The sequence below is a fragment of the Coenobita brevimanus genome, chromosome 72 (genome assembly GCF_032717465.1).
Source record: "Coenobita brevimanus isolate Jiangsu-jjx chromosome 72, ASM3271746v2, whole genome shotgun sequence".
NCBI classification, from domain to species: Eukaryota; Metazoa; Arthropoda; class Malacostraca; order Decapoda; family Coenobitidae; genus Coenobita; species Coenobita brevimanus.
This window is the reverse complement of record NC_137025.1, coordinates 20,680,764-20,699,679: the sequence shown is the minus strand read 5'-3', so window position 1 is coordinate 20,699,679 and position 18,916 is coordinate 20,680,764. Positions and strand designations below refer to the sequence as shown.

The window sequence follows — 18,916 nt, the reverse complement described above, 5'->3', positions numbered from 1 at the left end:
AACACACTGAATCAGTTAATCTCAGGAAATTGTTCTTGAGAGCTCTGTATTGTTCATTAGCACTACTGTCAACAGCTTTCTGTTCAGCCAGCCACTCAACTCATCTCACATACTGGTATGCTTTGTTTTTCAACTTCCATATTTTCCTCCTAGGGTCATAGGTCTTTGTCTTTACCACCCACTCCTTAAGCACCATGCCACATATCAGTAAATTTGTGTTGCTGCACACACTTTTCACTCCCTACAACTTTAACATCCCTCACCAACGTCCAGTGAGCCCTCCTGACCAGGAAATGGTCTGTGTGACTAGTATTCCTCTAAGACTTGTATGTAATCAACCTAATCCCTCTCTTCCTTAAATGTGTGTTGCACACAGTCATTCTCATTGCCTCCCCAGATTTTAGTATTCTTTCCCCTTTCACATTCCTCGTACCATATGCACGTCTCCCATGTACCCCTTATGTCCTTGAGTGGCCTCACCCACACGACCTGTTAAGTCCTCTCCGAAAACTACAATCTTGTCATCCCCCATACCACTTACTATACCTATCAAGTCCAGACATGGGGTCTGTTACTGGGTTTCTATTACTATTACTGTTACTCTTAATTTCAATTGCTCTCTGTTATATTACTATTATAAGTACTTTAGTGGTCATCTATTACTGTTACTATTACTATTACTTGGTCATCTATTAGTATTACTATTACTATTAATATATTATTTATGATAACGGTATTAATTAAATTGAAAATTGTTTTTATTGTCATTATCGTTGGGAGGCTGTTCCACGGAATGCGCAAGTATGTCTAGATCATATGATGGCCTGTTGACCACTCTCCATTCTGCACGGTCTCCTGTGGTGTACCTGCAGCTTGGAGAGCAGCCAACTGGTAAAAGGTGAGAAGGCTGTTTTTATTGATTATGGTAAACAGTGTTAATGAAGCGTCTAATGGGAAAGTAATTTACAGTTATCTGTTACTTTGCCATCTGTTACTTTTACAGCCAGGATCTTGTGATCTATTACTATTACTATTACTGGGTACTATTACTTTGAAAACCCTGTAATAGTCTATTACTGTACTATTACTACTACATATTACCATTACCCCATGTCTGATCAGGTTGTTCCAGAATCTCTTTTTCTACATCATCCAAGCCAGCCTGTGAATCATATGCCAGTATAAATGAAATTGTGAGCCTCATTTTGCATCATTTCGTTTTTGAAGGCTTCGTTTTTGAAGGCTCCAGCATGCTTGCATGTGTCGACCTTGATCACCTAATGGCTGCACTCCATGCTGCTCGATCTTTGGCAGCTTCCCTTTTCAATCCCTTATCCCTGAGGTCACACTCAATGACCTCGTCCCAGGTCTTTTTGGGTCTGCCTCTCGCAACCCTACCCCTAACACTTCTCATTTACTGCACACAATTATCATCCCCCATCCTCACTACATGCCCAAACCATCTCAGTCTACCTCTTCTCATTACAACACCAGTACACTCCAATCCCATCCTACCCCTTGACTCTTCCATCATAAATCTAGCCCCCCCACCCCCAGGCATCACACTCAGGTATGCACTGCACATCCACATAATCATTGTCATTTCTGTACATTTGAGCCTGCGATTATCGTCTTCCTTTACTGCCCAGGTCTCACTACTATACAACATTACACTACCAACACATGCTGCATACAAAGGTTCCATAGCATGGAGGGAGAGCCCTCTCAGTGTGAGGAGAGGCAACAGCTCCCTGAACTTCTTCCAAGCACTCCTCACTCTAGCCACAGAGCTAGTTCCAGCCCCACCTTCAGTGCATAACATGTCTCCCAAATAACAAAACTCTTCCACACACTCAAGAGACCTACGAGCAAGTTCAATCCTTTCATGCCTGACAATCTCCACCTGTTCTCCCCAACACACCGCACACATGAAATCAACATATCTTGCAGTCTACCTCTAATACCACTACATCTCTTATGCACCCACTTATCATAGACATTGCTCGAGGTGGAATTACTTCCTATGCCCTTGTGGCACATGGCCACTCTCCATCTTCATCGACAATGCCACCACCAGCCCTAGATACCATCACATTTGTTTTATCCGCATTTACTCTTACGTCCTTGTGCCCCATACCATCTCTCCACTTCATAAATCTTTCCTTCACCACCTTTTCATTCTCTGCAATCAACACCAAATCATCAGTATACAATATCTCCCACAGTTCATTTCTGAAGTCATGTGAGAGGGCTTCAAGTACAATGATAAACAACAAAGGGCTCAAGACTGACCTCTGGTGCACACCAGCATCCATGGAAAACTCATCACTCAAATCTCCATTCACCCTTACCTAGGTGCGAGCACCCACATACATGGCCATAGCCACTCTAACCAGTCACTCCTTGATCCCAAGCTATCTCATTGCCCACTTCACCACCTCTGCCTTTTCCAAATCAACAGAAACAAAGTACAGTTCCCTTTTCTTTCCAAAATATTTTCCCTGAAGCTGCCAAACAGTGAATATGGCATCAGTGGCTCCTTTCCTGGCATAAACCCAAACTGCATCTCATCAGTATTTACTTCATCTAATCATACCTTCAAGAACTCTCTCCATTACTTTCATTATCTGGTCTAATAGTTTTATGCTGCTGTAATTTCGTCATTCCAGGGCATCACCCTTCCCCTTGTACACATTTGCAATTACACTCTTCAGCCAGTCATCTGGGACAACACTATCTATCTATCTCTCTATTGGCAGATGCCATAATCCTGTAAGGGGTGGCCGTTTGACTTTGAGTTATTTGTTTTACGGGGAGGGGCACTAACCCTTCACCAACCCACTTACTGACACGTAGGGAGCACGTATGGTTTGGTTATATGGTTACCACCCAGCGTTGTAAATGGTTTCTTGGCTTACAGGAAACCATTTGGCTTGTCACGCAATGTAAAGCCACCTGTAAAGGAAAGAAAAGCAATAAGAAGTAACAGGAAAGATGGGAGAAATAAGAAGACAGGAGGACAGGCACAGAAAAAGAATGATAAAGGTGAAGGAAGAAGCAGGACTACATCAAGTGAGTGGATGATGGTCGCCACCACCTACCACTAAGACACTCATAAATAATCGGATTTATCAGGTCAGTGACTATTCTCACTTCTGTATCTCCTGAGGCTTTCAACATTTCAGCAGCCAACCCAGACACACCTGCTGCCTTCCCTACCCGCTTCCTGCCTATTGCACCGTGCATAGTAGCAGCGTCAATCAAAGGCCAAGGGCCAAACACTGGATCTGCTGGCCCCAAGCCCTCCCTGTCCCAGTTAGACTCCTCATTCAACTACTGGCTGTAATGCTCTCTCCATGTGTCTTTATTATCCCCTCTGTTCACCACTAACCTTCCTTCATCATTTGTCACACACTGCACACCTACGATATCCCCATTCTACCTCTTCATTTGGTTTGCCATCGAACAAACTATTCACTACTATAATCCTTGCATCCATCCTCATTACATTCATATTATATTCTACACATTTTTCCTTAACCAGCACATCCAAACCACCATACTTTTGTCTCCTGTAATTTTTAGTTATCATGCATTATCTTCTTTTATTTTGGCTCTTGTCACTAAGCACAACTATTTTCAGTGAAACTTGGATTAGGTAATTCAGTTGATTTCTTAAATTCATGCCATCTTGAAAGAAGCCATTACTGACTTGGTTAGGATCCTTTGTCCTGGTTCATGTCTGATGGCACATAAATGCATTTCGTTGTAAAAGGATGAGTGTTCGGTCAGCGAGTATGCCGGATTTCAAAGCAATTTTCCCCATAAGATACTGAAGAAAAGCCAGAAATGTGTTCCAGGCCCAAACCCAGACTCTCATATACCTTAATCAATGGAGACTGACATAGAAACACCATCGGCAGTGTTATTAGCCTCATAAACAATACTGTTGCTAATAAAATGGGACAGCAAACATCATATGCAGGAAGGTGAGGTGGTGGGAGGGCAACTGACAGGCAGTGAGCTACCCAGGGTGGGGGAGGGCAGGGAGACAGGGAGGGAGACAAGCAGGAGTGGGGGAGGATGGGAGGACAGGAAGGGAGATTAGAAAGCCAAACTGCCCTACTACTCCCCACTCCCACCACATCTCACTCACTTATTCTCACTCACACATTCTCTCAGTCACTCATTCTGTCACTCACTCATTCTTACTCACACATTCTCCAGTCACTCATTCTCTCTCTCTCTCTCTCTCTCTCTCTCTCTCTCTCTCTCTCTCTCTCTCTCTCACACACACATACACGTTATGGCAGTTTACTGATGACAGATGAAAAGTCTATTAACAAAAAGAATATTTTCCTGCTAGGCTGTTGCCAGGGAGTGTGGAGCTTGCTCAGCTGTTGCCTGGGAGTGTTGGCCTGGTTCAGCTGTTGGCATGATGGTGGTTTGGATGTGCACATTTCAAGCCTAGGGAGCAACGGGTGTCGGGCTAGCGAGGTGACGGCTGTTCAGAGTGTTTGGGTAGTGGGAATGTTCCCCTATTTCTTTTGTTTGGTCCATCGATTCATTGATTATCGATGCGTCGGAAATTGGGGTGTGGGTGTATATAGCCAATTCAGCACAGATAATGGGAATGATCTTTTCGTCAAATGATCTTTTACTTGATCCATGTTTACGTTTTGATTGGTGGCTGTAATTTTTCAGTTCTGTGTAGCCAAGCTGTGTTCGGGGACAGAAACCAAGCAGCCGTAGACATGTTTTGAATCCCAAACTCTAGCCTCAACCCATCAAAAATTGCGAGTTTGTAGTACTGTAGAAAATTACAACATAGGAGTTATTTTCTATGCCTTCGAAAGTCAAGGTGTCCAGACTTAATCACACGAAATTTGAGAATCTACTGTAAGTTTGTATATGTACCTAAGAGGGAAAGTCTGAGGTGGAAACCTCACTACTTGGGATGCAAAGTACTCTGCCACACAAGGAGGGATTGAAATGTAACTTGGAGTCTCATCTCTGGGTCATGTCCCAAAAGAGATCATAAGTAATCATGTGAAATGTGGAAAAAAAAACAAGTGACACCCAAAAGTCTGTTCCAGAAGTTTATATGACAACTGTGCATTAATGATCAGCTGTGTATTATGCTTTCATAGTCTTGGTAAACTGTTGAGGATGTTAATGATGATTGGTCTTTTTTTTTTTTTTAATCTGTGGCAAAAGTAGTCCCCCTCCCCCCAGTTTCCTTTCCTTCAGCAGCAGGTAGTGAATATACATTACATTGTACACTATGATTGTTATTGCAGGATGTGTTCCATCTGGTGGCGAGAAAAGACACCCCGCTTGTTGTCCCCGCCCAACACTTCTGCCAGTATGTCGACACACTCCAGAGCTACAAGAAGGGGGTTGCCTCCTATGCTGCTCTCCAGGTGCAGCATATTAAATCACTTAGTTTTGATCATATATATTCTTGCAAACCAGCGTATCAGCTAATTTTGGATACTTGAGTTTTTAATAATCAGAATTGCTTGATTCGGCATAATTTGAGCACCACACAAGTCGGGTCTTTCCATTTGCATTAGATATCGTATACAGATAGGCTTTCATTTTGATCTTGATATATGCAGGGAGTATTCTCCCAGTATTATAGTGGGTGAGCATTCCAACCAGACATAGCCTAAGGTGTTTGGGTTTATTTTTTTGCTCAAGTACAGTAATGCCTCTCATGGGCAAACAGCAAATCAGTCTTGCCTTTAGTGTCTGAACTATGTAGCCTAGCTCTGGGCCACTGCACTCCTGATGGAACAGTAAAGGATTACATTATTGGCAGCTCACCCTGATCTGCCCTTTACCTGACCATTCTGATGTTGACCTCCACAGGGCCACAGTGTTTGTGTGACAGTGCAGGATGCAGGTCAGGCTACACCTTGTGGCTACAATGACAAACAGGGTGTCTCCACCTGGACCACTGCTGGCAGAAAAGTCTTCACACCAGAGTCGTCAGTACATTACACGCATAGTAAATTTTGTTGGCGTAATTCAGATCTCTCATAATTTTTTTTTTTTTTTTTTTTTTTCTGAGGGGAGATTTCTTAGTAATACAGTTTATGTGTGAAAAAATTATTAAAATGTCTTTCTGGTGCTACTTTGCATAAAAACTCATGCATATTGCAGTAGTTGAACAGAATTCACTTTGATCACCTGGGCAGTAATGGAAGAGGATATTCACAGGATCAAACTTACAGAAATGACAGTGGTTAGGTGGATGTGCAGTGCTTCCCTAAGCGCAAGGCCTGGGGGTCTAGGTTGACGATGGAAGAGTTGATGGGACTGGAATGTATTGATGTTGTGATGATAAAGCAGATCTATTCGCTCAGACTTTCTCCTCCAGTTCCACCTTAAATGATTCCGGTGCTGTTCCTCCATCACTTCCCCCCTCTGACTTCCTCATGGCTGACATTAAAATTTCTTCAGCAGATGTATTTTCTGCCATCACTGGGCTCAATACTAACAAGGCATATGGGCCTGATGGAGTCCCTCCAGTTGTCCTCAAGAACTGTGCTTCTGTGCTTACACCCTGCCTAAATAAACTCTTTTGCCTTTGTCTGTCGTGTACCTTTCCCTCTTGCTGGAAGTTTGCTCTCATTCAGCCAGTCCCGAAGAAGGGTGACCATTCCCAACCCTCTAACTATCGTCCAATTGCTTTAACATCCTGTGTTTCAAAAGTTTTTGAGTCTGTTCTTAACAGAAAAAGTTTAAAGCATCTTTCCTGTCACAATTTTCTTTTTGATCGTCAGTATGGGTTCTGTCAGGGACACTCCTGGTCATCCTTCTTTCGGGACACTGGCGAAAGCTTTGCCATTGCACTTGACATCTGAAAGGCATTCGATCGAGTCTGGCATAAATCTTTAATTTCCAAACTCCCCTCTTACGGTTTCTATCCTTCTGTCTGTGCCTTCATCTATAGTTTCCCTTCTGGTCATTCTGTTGCTGCTGTTGTAGACGGCCATCATTCTTCTCGTAGATCTATCAGCAGTGGTGTTCCTCAGGGCTCTGTCCTATCACCAACTCTCCTTCTTTAATTCATCAATGATCTTCCAAGCCGTACATCTAACTCTGTCCACTCGTACGTTGATGATTCCACCCTTCACCTTTCCATTTGGTTTCTGCAACGTCCAACTCAGCAGTTACTTCAGCAAACAAGGGATGAGGCTATGGCACACCTAATGTCTGACTTGGCTCGTATCTCTTACCTGGGTAAAAATAATCTTGTTATTTTTAATGCATCAGGGACTCAGTTTTTACACCTATCACCCTGTCAAAATCTTCCACAGGAGTACACACTAATGTTTAATAATATCTAGCTCAGTCCTGCGTCATCCTTGAACTTGCTTGGGGTTTCGTTCACTCGGGACTTATCTTGGAAAGATCATATTGCATCTCTTGTAAAATCTGCTTCCAAGAGATTAGGTGTGCTAAGCCGACTCCGTTCCTTCTTTACCCCTGCACAGTTGTTGACTCTATACACGGGTTTCATTCGCCCTTGTTTAGAGTACAACTCTCATGTGTGGGGAGGCTCCCCACTTACAGCTCTTCTCAGTGGGGTGGAGTCAAAGGCTTTTCATCTTATCAACTCTCCTCCTCTTACTGGCTCCTTTCAACCTGTCTCTTTGCCACACTGTTGCATCTTTATCTCTTTTCTGTTGCTACTTCAATGGTGACTGCTCCTCTGAACTGTCCCTCCACCTCTACGACGAACCAATGCAAGAGTTAACCGTTACTCCCAGTCCTTCATTTATGCAACAGGACACTGAGTGACAAGCCAAATGTTTCCTGTACACCAGGAAACCATTTACTATGCTGGGTGGTAACCATATAGCCAAATTTTGGCACCTGGTGGTTTAGTGAGTACTGTACAGTAAATATTGCGCTCCAATCGGATTGAGCCGGTGAAGGTTTATATCCAAGGGATGGTTGGGGTTGATTGCTCATGTAATGCCACTCAGGGATGAGTGAGGCTGGTCACTCTCATCTTAAATGTCAGGACCAGCTGCTTAGCCCCGGGCTCCTATGCTCCTCGTGGGGCAATGTACAGTAGGATTGGATGATGGATGGATGGATCAGCTCTGGAACTGTCTTCCTCTGTCTGTATTTCCTGCTTCCTGTGATCTCCAGTCTTTCAAACGCAGGCATCTTGAAATGAACGGCTCTTGAATTTGGCTTACTTTTGTATTGTTTTTGTCTTTTTTCTTGGAAGGAACTGTTAATCTGGGCTTAGCCTTTGGTTCCTTCTTCCTCGCATAAAAATAAAACAATTGGGTGCTGAAAGTAAGAAGCATTAATATTGGGGATGGGGTTGCGAGGGGTAGACCAAAAAAGATCTGGGACAAAGTCACTAAGTGTGATCTCAGGGTTAAGGGACTGAACAGGGAGGCTGCCAGAGATCGAGCAGCATGGAGAGCCACCATTAGGCGACCAAGGCCAACGCATGCAAGCATATTGGAGCCTTGAAAAATGAAACGATCACTGTGTAAATGGCACACAGTGTAGAGTATGCATGTAGCACATGTACCTGGTACTGTATCTTGTCAATACCATCAACTTTGGCTTCAGTTTTCAATGGATATTGATTTCTTTTGTATGCATGTTGCACTTTATTGGATAAATTAATGGTTCTTAAATAGAGCAGACCCTCGTTTTTTGATGAAGCATTATGCAGTGAATAGCCTAACTTAGACAGTATAATGTCTAAAAAGTTAGAACCCCATTTCAAGCTGTCTCTCCTTTGTGTTACATAACTTACATAGCTAGTTGCCTGCTTTTAGTTCAACTAACATCCATCTATCCATCTCACTCTCACTTTTGATAAATAATAAAATATTCATAGTGTCTGTAGCACCTTGTGAGGAAAATAATAAAATGTTAAAGAAACCATACACACAGACGCTTGGTGTCAGGCTATGTTGACACGTCACTGCGTGTGACTCTGGACTCTCAGTGCACAGCAGACCGTGTTTTGGGGGGCACCAAATTAGAGATTTTACCACTTAAAGATATTTTTCCTGTGTAACAAGAATCAGGGTAGGATTTATCTCTCCTCGTAAATGGTAAAAATCGCAGATGGAAGGCATATCTTTGGCCTCCCACCCAAGAACCTCAGCCACCTCATTTCTAATTGAGTTGCACTGATTCCCAGTAAAGGCTAGAATTGAATTTAAACTGTGTCTTATTGCTTTCAAGATTCTTAAGTTTGGCAAACTAAAGTATCTTGCTGACATGTTACAACTTCCATTGGCACACCCAGGTGTGATGTTAAGAAGTGAAGATGATTCCTTGTACCTTGATGAACCCATAGGTGTTCTTCAGTATCTTTTTCTGATTGATTTTTCTTCTGTACAGCCCCTAGTTATCACCCGCCTTTAGCAAGGCGGAGCGATAAAGTTTTTGCCTGTGTGTGTGTGTGTGTGTGTGTGTGTGTGTGTGTGTGTGTATTTACCTATTTGTATTTACCTATTTGTAGTATACAGGAATTGAGCAATGCTCGTGTTGTCCTGTCTCCATATCCACATTTATCAAGTCTACCTTTACACACATGAATGTTTTTCTCATGCACCACCTCTTTGTCTAAGTCGTTCCAAATATTTAAGTATTTACCTAATATACCTAATTGTGATATACACGGAATGTACTATGCTCGTGGGTTTCCGTCGCTGTTTCTCAATAAGTCGAATTTAACTTTAAACTCGTTTAAGTTTTTAGACTGGATGATCTCTTTGTCCAGGCTATTCCATAAGTCTATACTTCTGTAAGGAAAGCTATATTTCTTGATATCCTTCAAGCAGCTTGACTTTTTCAATTTCATTCCATGTCCTCTTGTTGCTCTCTTATCCCATACAAACAGATCTTCTTTGTCAATTTTATCTACTCCCACCATGGTCCTGAACACCGCAATCATGTCTCCCCTCTTTCTCCTTTCCTCTAACGAAGGCAAATCCAGTTTTTCCAGCCTCTCTCTGTATGACAGGTCTGTCAGACTGGGGACCATCTTGGTTGCTGTTCTTTGTATTCTCTCAATCTTGTTTATATCTTTCTTTTTGTGTGGGGACCACACTACTGCTGCATATTCTAACCTGGGGCGGATCATGGCCACTATCAATTTTTTCATCATTTCCTCATCCATATAATGAAATGCTACTCTAATGTTAGTCAAGAGTTTATAAGTCTCTCCAACTATCTTGTTAATGTGCTTTTCTGGTGACAAACTATCTTGGACCAGCACTCCCAAATCTTTCTCTTCTCTCCTTTTTGTGATTTATTCATTACCCAAAAAATAATTCAGTGATGGTCTCCTGGTACTTTTACCCATTTCCAATATTTTACATTTCTTTACATTAAATTTCAATTCCCACGTCCGGCTCCAATTGTGTATCCTATCCAAATCCTCCTGCAGTATTTTACAATCCTCCTCAACCTCTGTCTTCCTCAAGATCTTTATATCATCAGCAAACAGACTTGCATAACTGTTCACTCCATCTACCATATCATTTATGTAAATCAGGAACATTACTGGCGCCAACACTGAGCCTTGAGGGACTCCACTTGTTACTTCCCTCCATCCAGACATCTTTTCCTTTATTACTGTCCTCATTTGTCTGTCTCTCAAAAAGTCTCTCATCCATTCCAGAAGTTTCCCCTTTAGTTCTCCTATATATTCTAGTTTCCACATTAGTCTCTTATGAGGTACCTTGTCAAAGGCCTTCTCTAAGTCTAAGTACACACAATCCACCCAACCATCTCTCTCCTGTACCACATCAATCGCTCTTGAGTAAAAGCTCAACAAGTTAAAAACACATGACCTTCCACTTCTGAATCCAAACTGACATTCAGCCAAAATATTCATCACTTCCAGATATTTTATCCATCTGTCTTTCAGGATTCTCTCACACAATTTTGCGACCATGCTGGTTAGAGACACTGGTCTATAATTCAGGGGTTCTTCCCTGTTTCCTCCCTTGTAAATTGGTACCACATTTGCCCTCTTCCATTCTTTTGGCACTTTCCCCTCTTCCAGTGAGCATACAATTAAGCTGTGAATTTTATCCGCCAGTTGTTCTCTGCATTCCTTCAGTACCCAATTAGAAATTCCATCAGGTCCTGGGGCTTTCCTTACATCTTGAGTTTCCAGTAATTTATACAGTTCCTGTACCTCCACTTTTATATCTTTCATCACTGGAACATTTCTAATCACTCCCTCCCCTTCCACAAGCTCCTTTTCTTTAGTGAAAACTGACTGGAAACGTTTGTTCATTATTTCTGCTTGCATTGCCGCATCCTTAAAGACCTCTCCTTCTACTTTCAGCTTGGTGATTCCTTCCTTTTGTTTCAGTTTGCCATTAACAAATCTATAAAACAGTTTGGGTTCATCCTTGCATTTGTCAATTATACCTTTTTCAAAATTCCTTTCTTCTTCTCTACGTATTCTTGTGTATTCATTTCTTGTTCTTTTATATTCTTCCTTTGTTCTGTCATTACCTCTCTTTCTCCAATTGTTCCATGCCTTATCTTTCTCTTTTTTTGCTGTCATACACCTTCTATTAAACCACTCCTTTTTCCTGTTTTCTTTCCCTCTTACTCTTGGTACAAATTTTTCCACTCCCAAATTATAGAGGTCTAGAAAGATATCCCACTTCCTCTGTATCTCTCTTGTTTCTCTGAATTTTCTCCAATCCGCATTTTCAAAGTTTCTCAATCCTGTAAAATTTGCTTTCCCAAAGTTGTATCTTCCCTGTCTATGAAGCTCGTCTCTTGGCTCGACGTTTCCTATTACATCTGGAACTCAGTGACCACATGATCACTTTTTCCCAAAGGACACAGATATTCCAATGATTCTATTACATCGGGTTCTTTGGTGGACAGTAAATCTAACCTTGCTGGTGTGTCCTCACCTCGAAACCGTGTCTCTTCTTTGACCCATTGCATCATCACATTATTCATTATTATAATTAATAACATAGTGCCCCACGAATCCTCGCCGCCTCCCGAGTACCATTCCTCCCAGTTCACCTCTTTACAATTAAAGTCACCCACCAAAATTATATTATTGCTTTTCTCAATTATTTTTTGCAAGTAGCTAGCCATATCTGACAACATCTCATGGTATTCGTCATCCTTCCATGCTCTCGTCTTTTGGGGAACATACAGTACACTACCGCCATATCTCTCTTAACATTCTCTCCAGTTTCTAATTTCATATATATCACTTCAGCCCTGCCTTCTCCCATTTCCACAGTATCTACATTTATGTTGTTCTTCACTGCTATCATCACTCCTCCTCCCTTTTTTTCTTTTCTGTCTTTTCTCCACAGCTTGTATTTACCATCTCCCAAATGAACATCAGTATCTTCTCTTAATTTGGTCTCTACAAAGCACATGACATCAGGTTCATGTTCTCTCAAGAAATCATTAATTTCGATCCTTGTCGATATGAAACCATCAACATTAGTATATATCACCTCCAAATTATTTTTGACATTATTAATACCCTCTTCTCTCCTACTCTCTGTCCGTACCACTTCCCCAACTTCTGATCTTTCACAACCATCCCCCTTAGTTTCCTTCACTTCTATTTCCTTAAATACCATTTCCTTACTTTCATATCCAATACTCTCCAAAAAAAAGTATTACATTCTTCCTCTGTCCTCATATCATTTTTTTCCTTTACTTCTTCCTTTAATGATTTTAAAACTTCTCTTTCTTCTTCATTCAGATCTTTTCTTATTATAATATTTTCCATCCCCGCCTCTTTGCTTAATTTCCAGGTCACTTTAACCCGTCACGTCCCGAGGTTTTCCGCACCTCCGACATCCCCCAGTCCCGAGGTATTTTCAATTTTTTTTTTTTTTGGCTAAAACCTTCGCTTTTGGTGAGAAACATCGAAAATTCATAGTGAAATCGCTCACCTGAGGTTTAAAATACCCAATCCAGGTAGCAGTTCCTCCTTACCTGACTGGGTTTTCTAACATGCTGGCACCAATGAAAACGAGTTCTATGGGAGGGTAACTATTTTATCCACTCATGAACGGTATTTATTTATTTACTTGGTACGAATGTATATGTAGTATGAGAGTATATTAGTTTTCAAGCAGTAATAAAGGCATTATAAGCATTGTTTCACTCACTAACTAATCACCATACCTGACCTTTTTTTGCCACTTTACCTGATCATTATTTCTGGCTGTTTCTTCTTCTAATGCTATGTAAACATTGTCCTCCACATTGTCATCGATTGGGGAATCACTCTGGCCCTGAATATCTTTACTAGCCAGGTCACTGGTAACAGGTCCTTTGCCAAGACAATGGCGTGAGGGGGGGAGAGGGGAGGTTATGCGGTGTAAGGCATTGTCCCTGCTTGGCATCTTGTAGAGGAATAGAGGAAGGTGTCCCGTGTATACATATGAAAAATCACGCGCGAAAATTGAAAATTGTGCAAATTAGGGACCTTGCAATTGCACGACGTATTGGTACGTCGCCGGGACTGGCAAATGCAAATCGTTGCAACGTACCCATACGTTGACGGGACGGGGCGGGTTAAGTATCTCATTTATTACACTTTCTGATGTAAACTTGACTCTCATTGGTCTTGTTTCCCCTTTCTTGTAAGGCCCTATCCTCCTTACTTCCTCAATTTCCTTTACCCACTTGTCTCCTTCGGGGTCAATCTTGCCTAATATTCCTCTCACCATGTTCGTGTCTCTCTCGAGTCTTACGAACCTAACCTTTTGTTCCTCTTCCCTGTTTCCAAATACTACCACACATCTGTTCCTTTCTACAGTTTCTCTCACTATTTTCTCTTTTTTCTTCAGTATTTTCACTACATTTTCTTCCATTTCTTTCTTGTTCATTTCCCTTTCTTCCTGGATGATCTCTCTTAAGCTGACCACTTCTTTCTGTTCTTCTTCTACGTGTGCCCACTTTGCCTTATGTTCTTCTAATACATTACTCACCTTCTCCGTTTTATTAGTACTCTCTTCTAGTTTCCTCCTCAGTTCAACATTTTCCCGCTTCAAATTCCTAATCTCTTCATTGGCTGTTTCATTGGACTGGATCAGACTCTGTATGGTGGTTTCCGTATTTACTGACACATCCTTTATCACTAGATTCTCTACTTTCTTTTCGAGTTCACTAATCCTCATAATTAATGTTTTAACCAGGTCCATGACATTGGTATTAGCATCAAATCCTTGAAATTCCAGTCCCTCATTGTTTATATTTTCGGCCATGTTTGATGTTGGTTAAATACCAAAGCAGCTGTTACCGAAAAAAAACTACAAACATTCATGTACAATCTAGTCAATAAATCTTTACATTTTTGGTAGTTTATTAACTTTCATTATTTTGAATTTAAAGCAAGACCTTAGGAGACAGGACAGACAAAATTCCTGAAACTACTTAAGGTTAGCGTCGATGGCTGGGATGTCTGCTCTCTCCGGCTGTGTGTGTGTGTGTGTGTGTGTGTGTGTGTGTGTGTATTTACCTAGTTGTACTGTATTTACCTAGTGATATACAGGAAATGAGCTACTCTCGTGGGGTCCTGTCACTGTTTCTCAATAAGTCAGATTTTGCTTTGAACTCGTTTAAGTTTTTAGACTGGATGATCTCACTGTCCAGGCTATTCCATAGGTCTGTGCATCTATAAGGAAAACTATATTTCTTGATATCCTTCAAGCAGCTTGGCTTTTTCAGTTTCATTCCGTGTCCTCTTGTTACTTTCCTATCCCATACACACAGTTCATCTCTGTCAATTTTATCTACTTCCGTAATGGTCCTGAACATTGCAATCATGTCACCCCTCTCTCTCCTTTCCTCTAAGGAAGGCAGATCCAGCTTTTCCAAGCCTCTCTCTTTATGACAGATCTGCCAGGCTAGGGACCATCTTGGCTGCTGTTCTTTGTATTTTCTCAAGTTTGTTTATATCTTTCTTTTTGTGTGGGGACCACACTACAGCTGCGTATTCTAACCTGGGGTGGATCATAGCCACTTATCATCTCATCCATGTAATGAAATGCTACACTTATGTTAGTCAAGAGTTTATACATCTCTTTAACTGTCTTGTTAATGTGTTTTTCAGGTGACAAACTATCCTGGACCAGCACACCTAAATCTTTCTCTCCTCTCACTTTTGTGGTTGGTTCATTATCCATCAAATAATTCAGTGATGGCCTCTGGGTACTTTGACCCATTTCCAATATTTTACAATTTTTTGCTTGAATTTCATTTCCCACATCTGGCTCCAATCATGAATCCTATCCAGATCCTCCTGCAGCATTTTGTAGTCTTCCTCAACTTCTACTTTCCTCAAGATCTTTGCATCATCAGCAAACAGACTTGCATAACTCTTCAATCCATCTACCATATTGTTTACGTAAATCAGGAACATTACTGGCACCAACACCGAGCCCTGTGGGACTCCACTTGTTACTTCCCTCCATCCAGACATCCTGTCCTCATTCGTCTGTTGCTCAAAAAGTCTCTCATACACTCCAGGGGGTTTCCCTTCAGTCCTCCTATGTGCTCCAATTTCCACATCAGTTGTTTATGGGGTACCTTGTCAAAGGCTTTCTCCAAATCTAAATACACACAATCCACCCAACCGTCTCTCTCCTGTAGCACGTCAGTCGCTCTTGAGTAAAAGCTCAACAAGTTGGAATGATATGACATTCCACTTCTGAATCCAAACTGACTTTCAGCCAGAATGTTCGTCTCCTCCAGATATTTCATCCAACTGTCTTTCACAATTCTCTCGCACAATTTTGCGACCATGCTGGTTAGGGACACTGGTCTATAATTCAGGGGATCTGCTTTGTTTCCTCTCTTCTAAACTGGTACCTCATTTGCCCTCTTCCATTCCCGAGGTACTTTCCCCTCCTGCAGAGAACACACAATTAAACTGTGAATCTTATCTGCTAGTTGTTCTGTGGATTCCTTCAGTATCCAAATAGAGATTCCATCCAGTCCTGGGGCTTTCCTTATATCTTGAATTTCCAGTAATTTATACACTTCCTGCACTTCCACTTTTATATCTTTTATTACTACATTTCTAGTCACTCCCTCCCCCTCCACAAAATCCCTTTCATTAGTGAAAACTGCCTGGAAACATTTGTTCATTACTGTATTTCAGCTTGCATTGCTGCATCTTTATTGACCTTTCCTTCTACTTCCAGTTTGGTGATTCCTGCCAGTTGTTTAAATTTTCCATTGACAAATCTACAAAACAATTTGGGTTCTTCCTTACATTTGTCAATTATACCTTTTTCAAAGTTCCTTTCTTCCTCTCTGTATATCCTTGTGTGTTAATTCCTATCCATCCATCCATCCATCCATCATCCAATCCTGTGTCGCCCAATGAGGAGCGTAGGAGTTCGGGTCTAGGCAGGTTGGTCCTGACATTTAAGATGAGAGTGACCAGCCTCACTCATCCCTGAGTGGCATTACGTGAGCAATAAACCCCAATCACCCATTGGATATAAACCTACATAGGCTACATCCGACTGGAGCACCTTGATTACCCACTAAACCACCAGGAGTCGTAATTTGGTTATATGGTTGCCACCCAGAGTAGTAAATGGTTTCCTGGTGTACAGGAACCACTTGGCTTGTCATTCAGTGTAGAGTCACACACAAGCAGAAGGAAGAGGAAAGAAAGAATGAAAGAAAGACACAAGAGGGAGTGTGAAGTCACCCATAGGCAAAAGAAAGAGAAAAGAATGAAGGAAAGAAAGACAGAAGAAGAAGGAAAGAAGAGAGGAAAGGGCAGACACCCAAAGCAGCACTACATCAAGTGAGTGGATGGTGAGCATCCCCACCTACCACAAGTATATTAATTTCTAGTTCTTCTATATTCTTCCTTTGTTCTGTTATTATCTCTCTCTCTTCAATTGTTCCATGCAATGTCCCTCTCTTTTTTGGCTGTCATACATCTTTTGTTAAACTATTCCTTTTCCTCTTTTCTTTCCCACTTACTCTTGGCACATATTTTTCCACTCCAGAATTATTAAGGTCTAGAAAGATATCCCACTTCCTATGTACCCCCTTTTGTTTCTCTGAATTTTCTCCAATCCACATTTTCAAAAAATTTTCTCAATCCTGTAAAGTTTGCTTTCCCAAAGTCGCATCTTCCCTGCCTATAAAGCTCGTCTCTTGGCACCACGTTCCCTTTTATCATCTGGAACTCAGTAACCACATGATCACTTTTTCCTATAGGACACAGATATTCAAAGATTCACTTACATCAGGTTCTTTGGTTAGCAGTAAATCAAGTCTTGCTGGTATGTCATCACCTCTGAATCGTGTCTCTTCTTTGACTCACTGGGTCATTACATTACTCATTGCCATATTAACAATATAGTGCCCCACGAATCTTCGCTGCCTCCTGAGTCCCATACCTCCCAGTTCACCTCTTTACAATTAAAATCACCCATTAGAATTATATTGTTGCTTTTCTCTGTCACTTTCTGTAGATAACTAACCATGTCTGACAGCATCTCCTGATATTCATCGTCATTCCGTGCTGTTGTCTTAGGGGGGACATATACTACTGCCATGTCTCTTGCCATTCTCTCCAGTTTCTAATTTCATATTTATCACTTCAGCCCTACCCTCTCCCATTTCCATGTATCCACATTTATGTTATTCTTCACTGCTATAATCACTTCTACTTACATTTTTTCTTTTCTGTCTCTTCTCCACAGTTTGAATTTACCATCTCCCATATGGATATCAGTATCCTTTCTTAACATGGCCTCTACAAAGCACATAACATCTGGTTCTTGTACCCTCAAGAAATCGTTGATTTCTAACTTAGCTGATGTTAAACCATCAGCATTAGTATATGCCACTTTCAAACTTTTTTTTGTTGTTTTTATTCCCTCTTCTCTCCTTATCTCCGTTGGTACCACATCCTTAGTTTCTAATCCATAACTCTCCAATAGAACACTGTCTTCTCTTCCTCTGTTCTCTGTTCGTTTTTCACCTTTGCTACCTTTACTAACTCCTTTATTTCAGCTCTTTCTTCCTCATTTGCATCTCACCGTATCCAGACATTCTTGAACCCCTCTTTGTCTGATAATTTCCATGTTCTGTTGATGATTTCATTTACCATTACCTGAGACTTAAACTTTACCCTAAACGGCCTTGCCCCTCCTTCCTCGTACATTCCTAACCTAAACATTTCTTCAATCTCCTCTTGAGCTTCATTGTTACCGTCCATAAATACTGATATTATCTCTTTAACCTTACTCAGTTCTTCTCTTTCCCCATTCTGATCTTACTGTCATACGTTTTTGTTTTACTCTTGAAATTATAGCGCAATTTTTCTTATCTGCTACATCCCTGACGAAGGATTCTCTACTTCTCAGTACCCTAACCACTTCCTTCTCCACCTTTTCCTTGCTTTGTTGTTCTATAATCTCTTTCAAATTTATATTTCCTTTCTCTTGAATTTTCTTCCACGCCTTGTGTTGCTCCTTGATTTCCTTAATGTGCTCATCTTGCATCCTTGATTTTGATTCATGCTCATCTGGTTTACTTTTCATCCTGTCCCTTTCTTCTTCCAACCTCTTATTTTCCCTCTTGATCTGTTTTATTTCATTTGAGGCAGATTTGTTACTCACTTTTAATTCTATAACTTCTCTTTCTTGTTCAGCACTGTGTGTGCATACTTTTTCCAACTTATTCTGCAGTACTTTGATCTCATTCTCCTGTTCTAACGTTTGTTCCTGCAGCCTCTAATTATGGACCATACCTTTTCTAGCTCTTGGACATTCCTCTCTGCCATTTTCACTATTCCTGCTACTCTTGTTTGGTTCAGTTTAGTACTTCCTTTACCCATATCTTCGTCGGAGAAGCCTGCAAATTCCCCACCACC

The 18,916-nt window shown here is 41.3% G+C and overlaps 1 protein-coding gene across 1 annotated transcript in view; it reads left to right on the top strand.

Annotated features, from left to right (window-relative positions):
• LOC145407183 (queuine tRNA-ribosyltransferase accessory subunit 2-like) overlaps positions 1-18,916 on the top strand; it is a 123,619-nt gene that overhangs the window by 29,871 nt on the left and 74,832 nt on the right. Inside the window, exons 3-4 of the mRNA XM_080278215.1 lie at positions 5,301-5,423; positions 5,875-5,993. Of these exons, the coding sequence (XP_080134341.1) occupies positions 5,301-5,423; positions 5,875-5,993 (242 nt within the window). The remainder of the gene's footprint in view (positions 1-5,300; positions 5,424-5,874; positions 5,994-18,916) is intronic.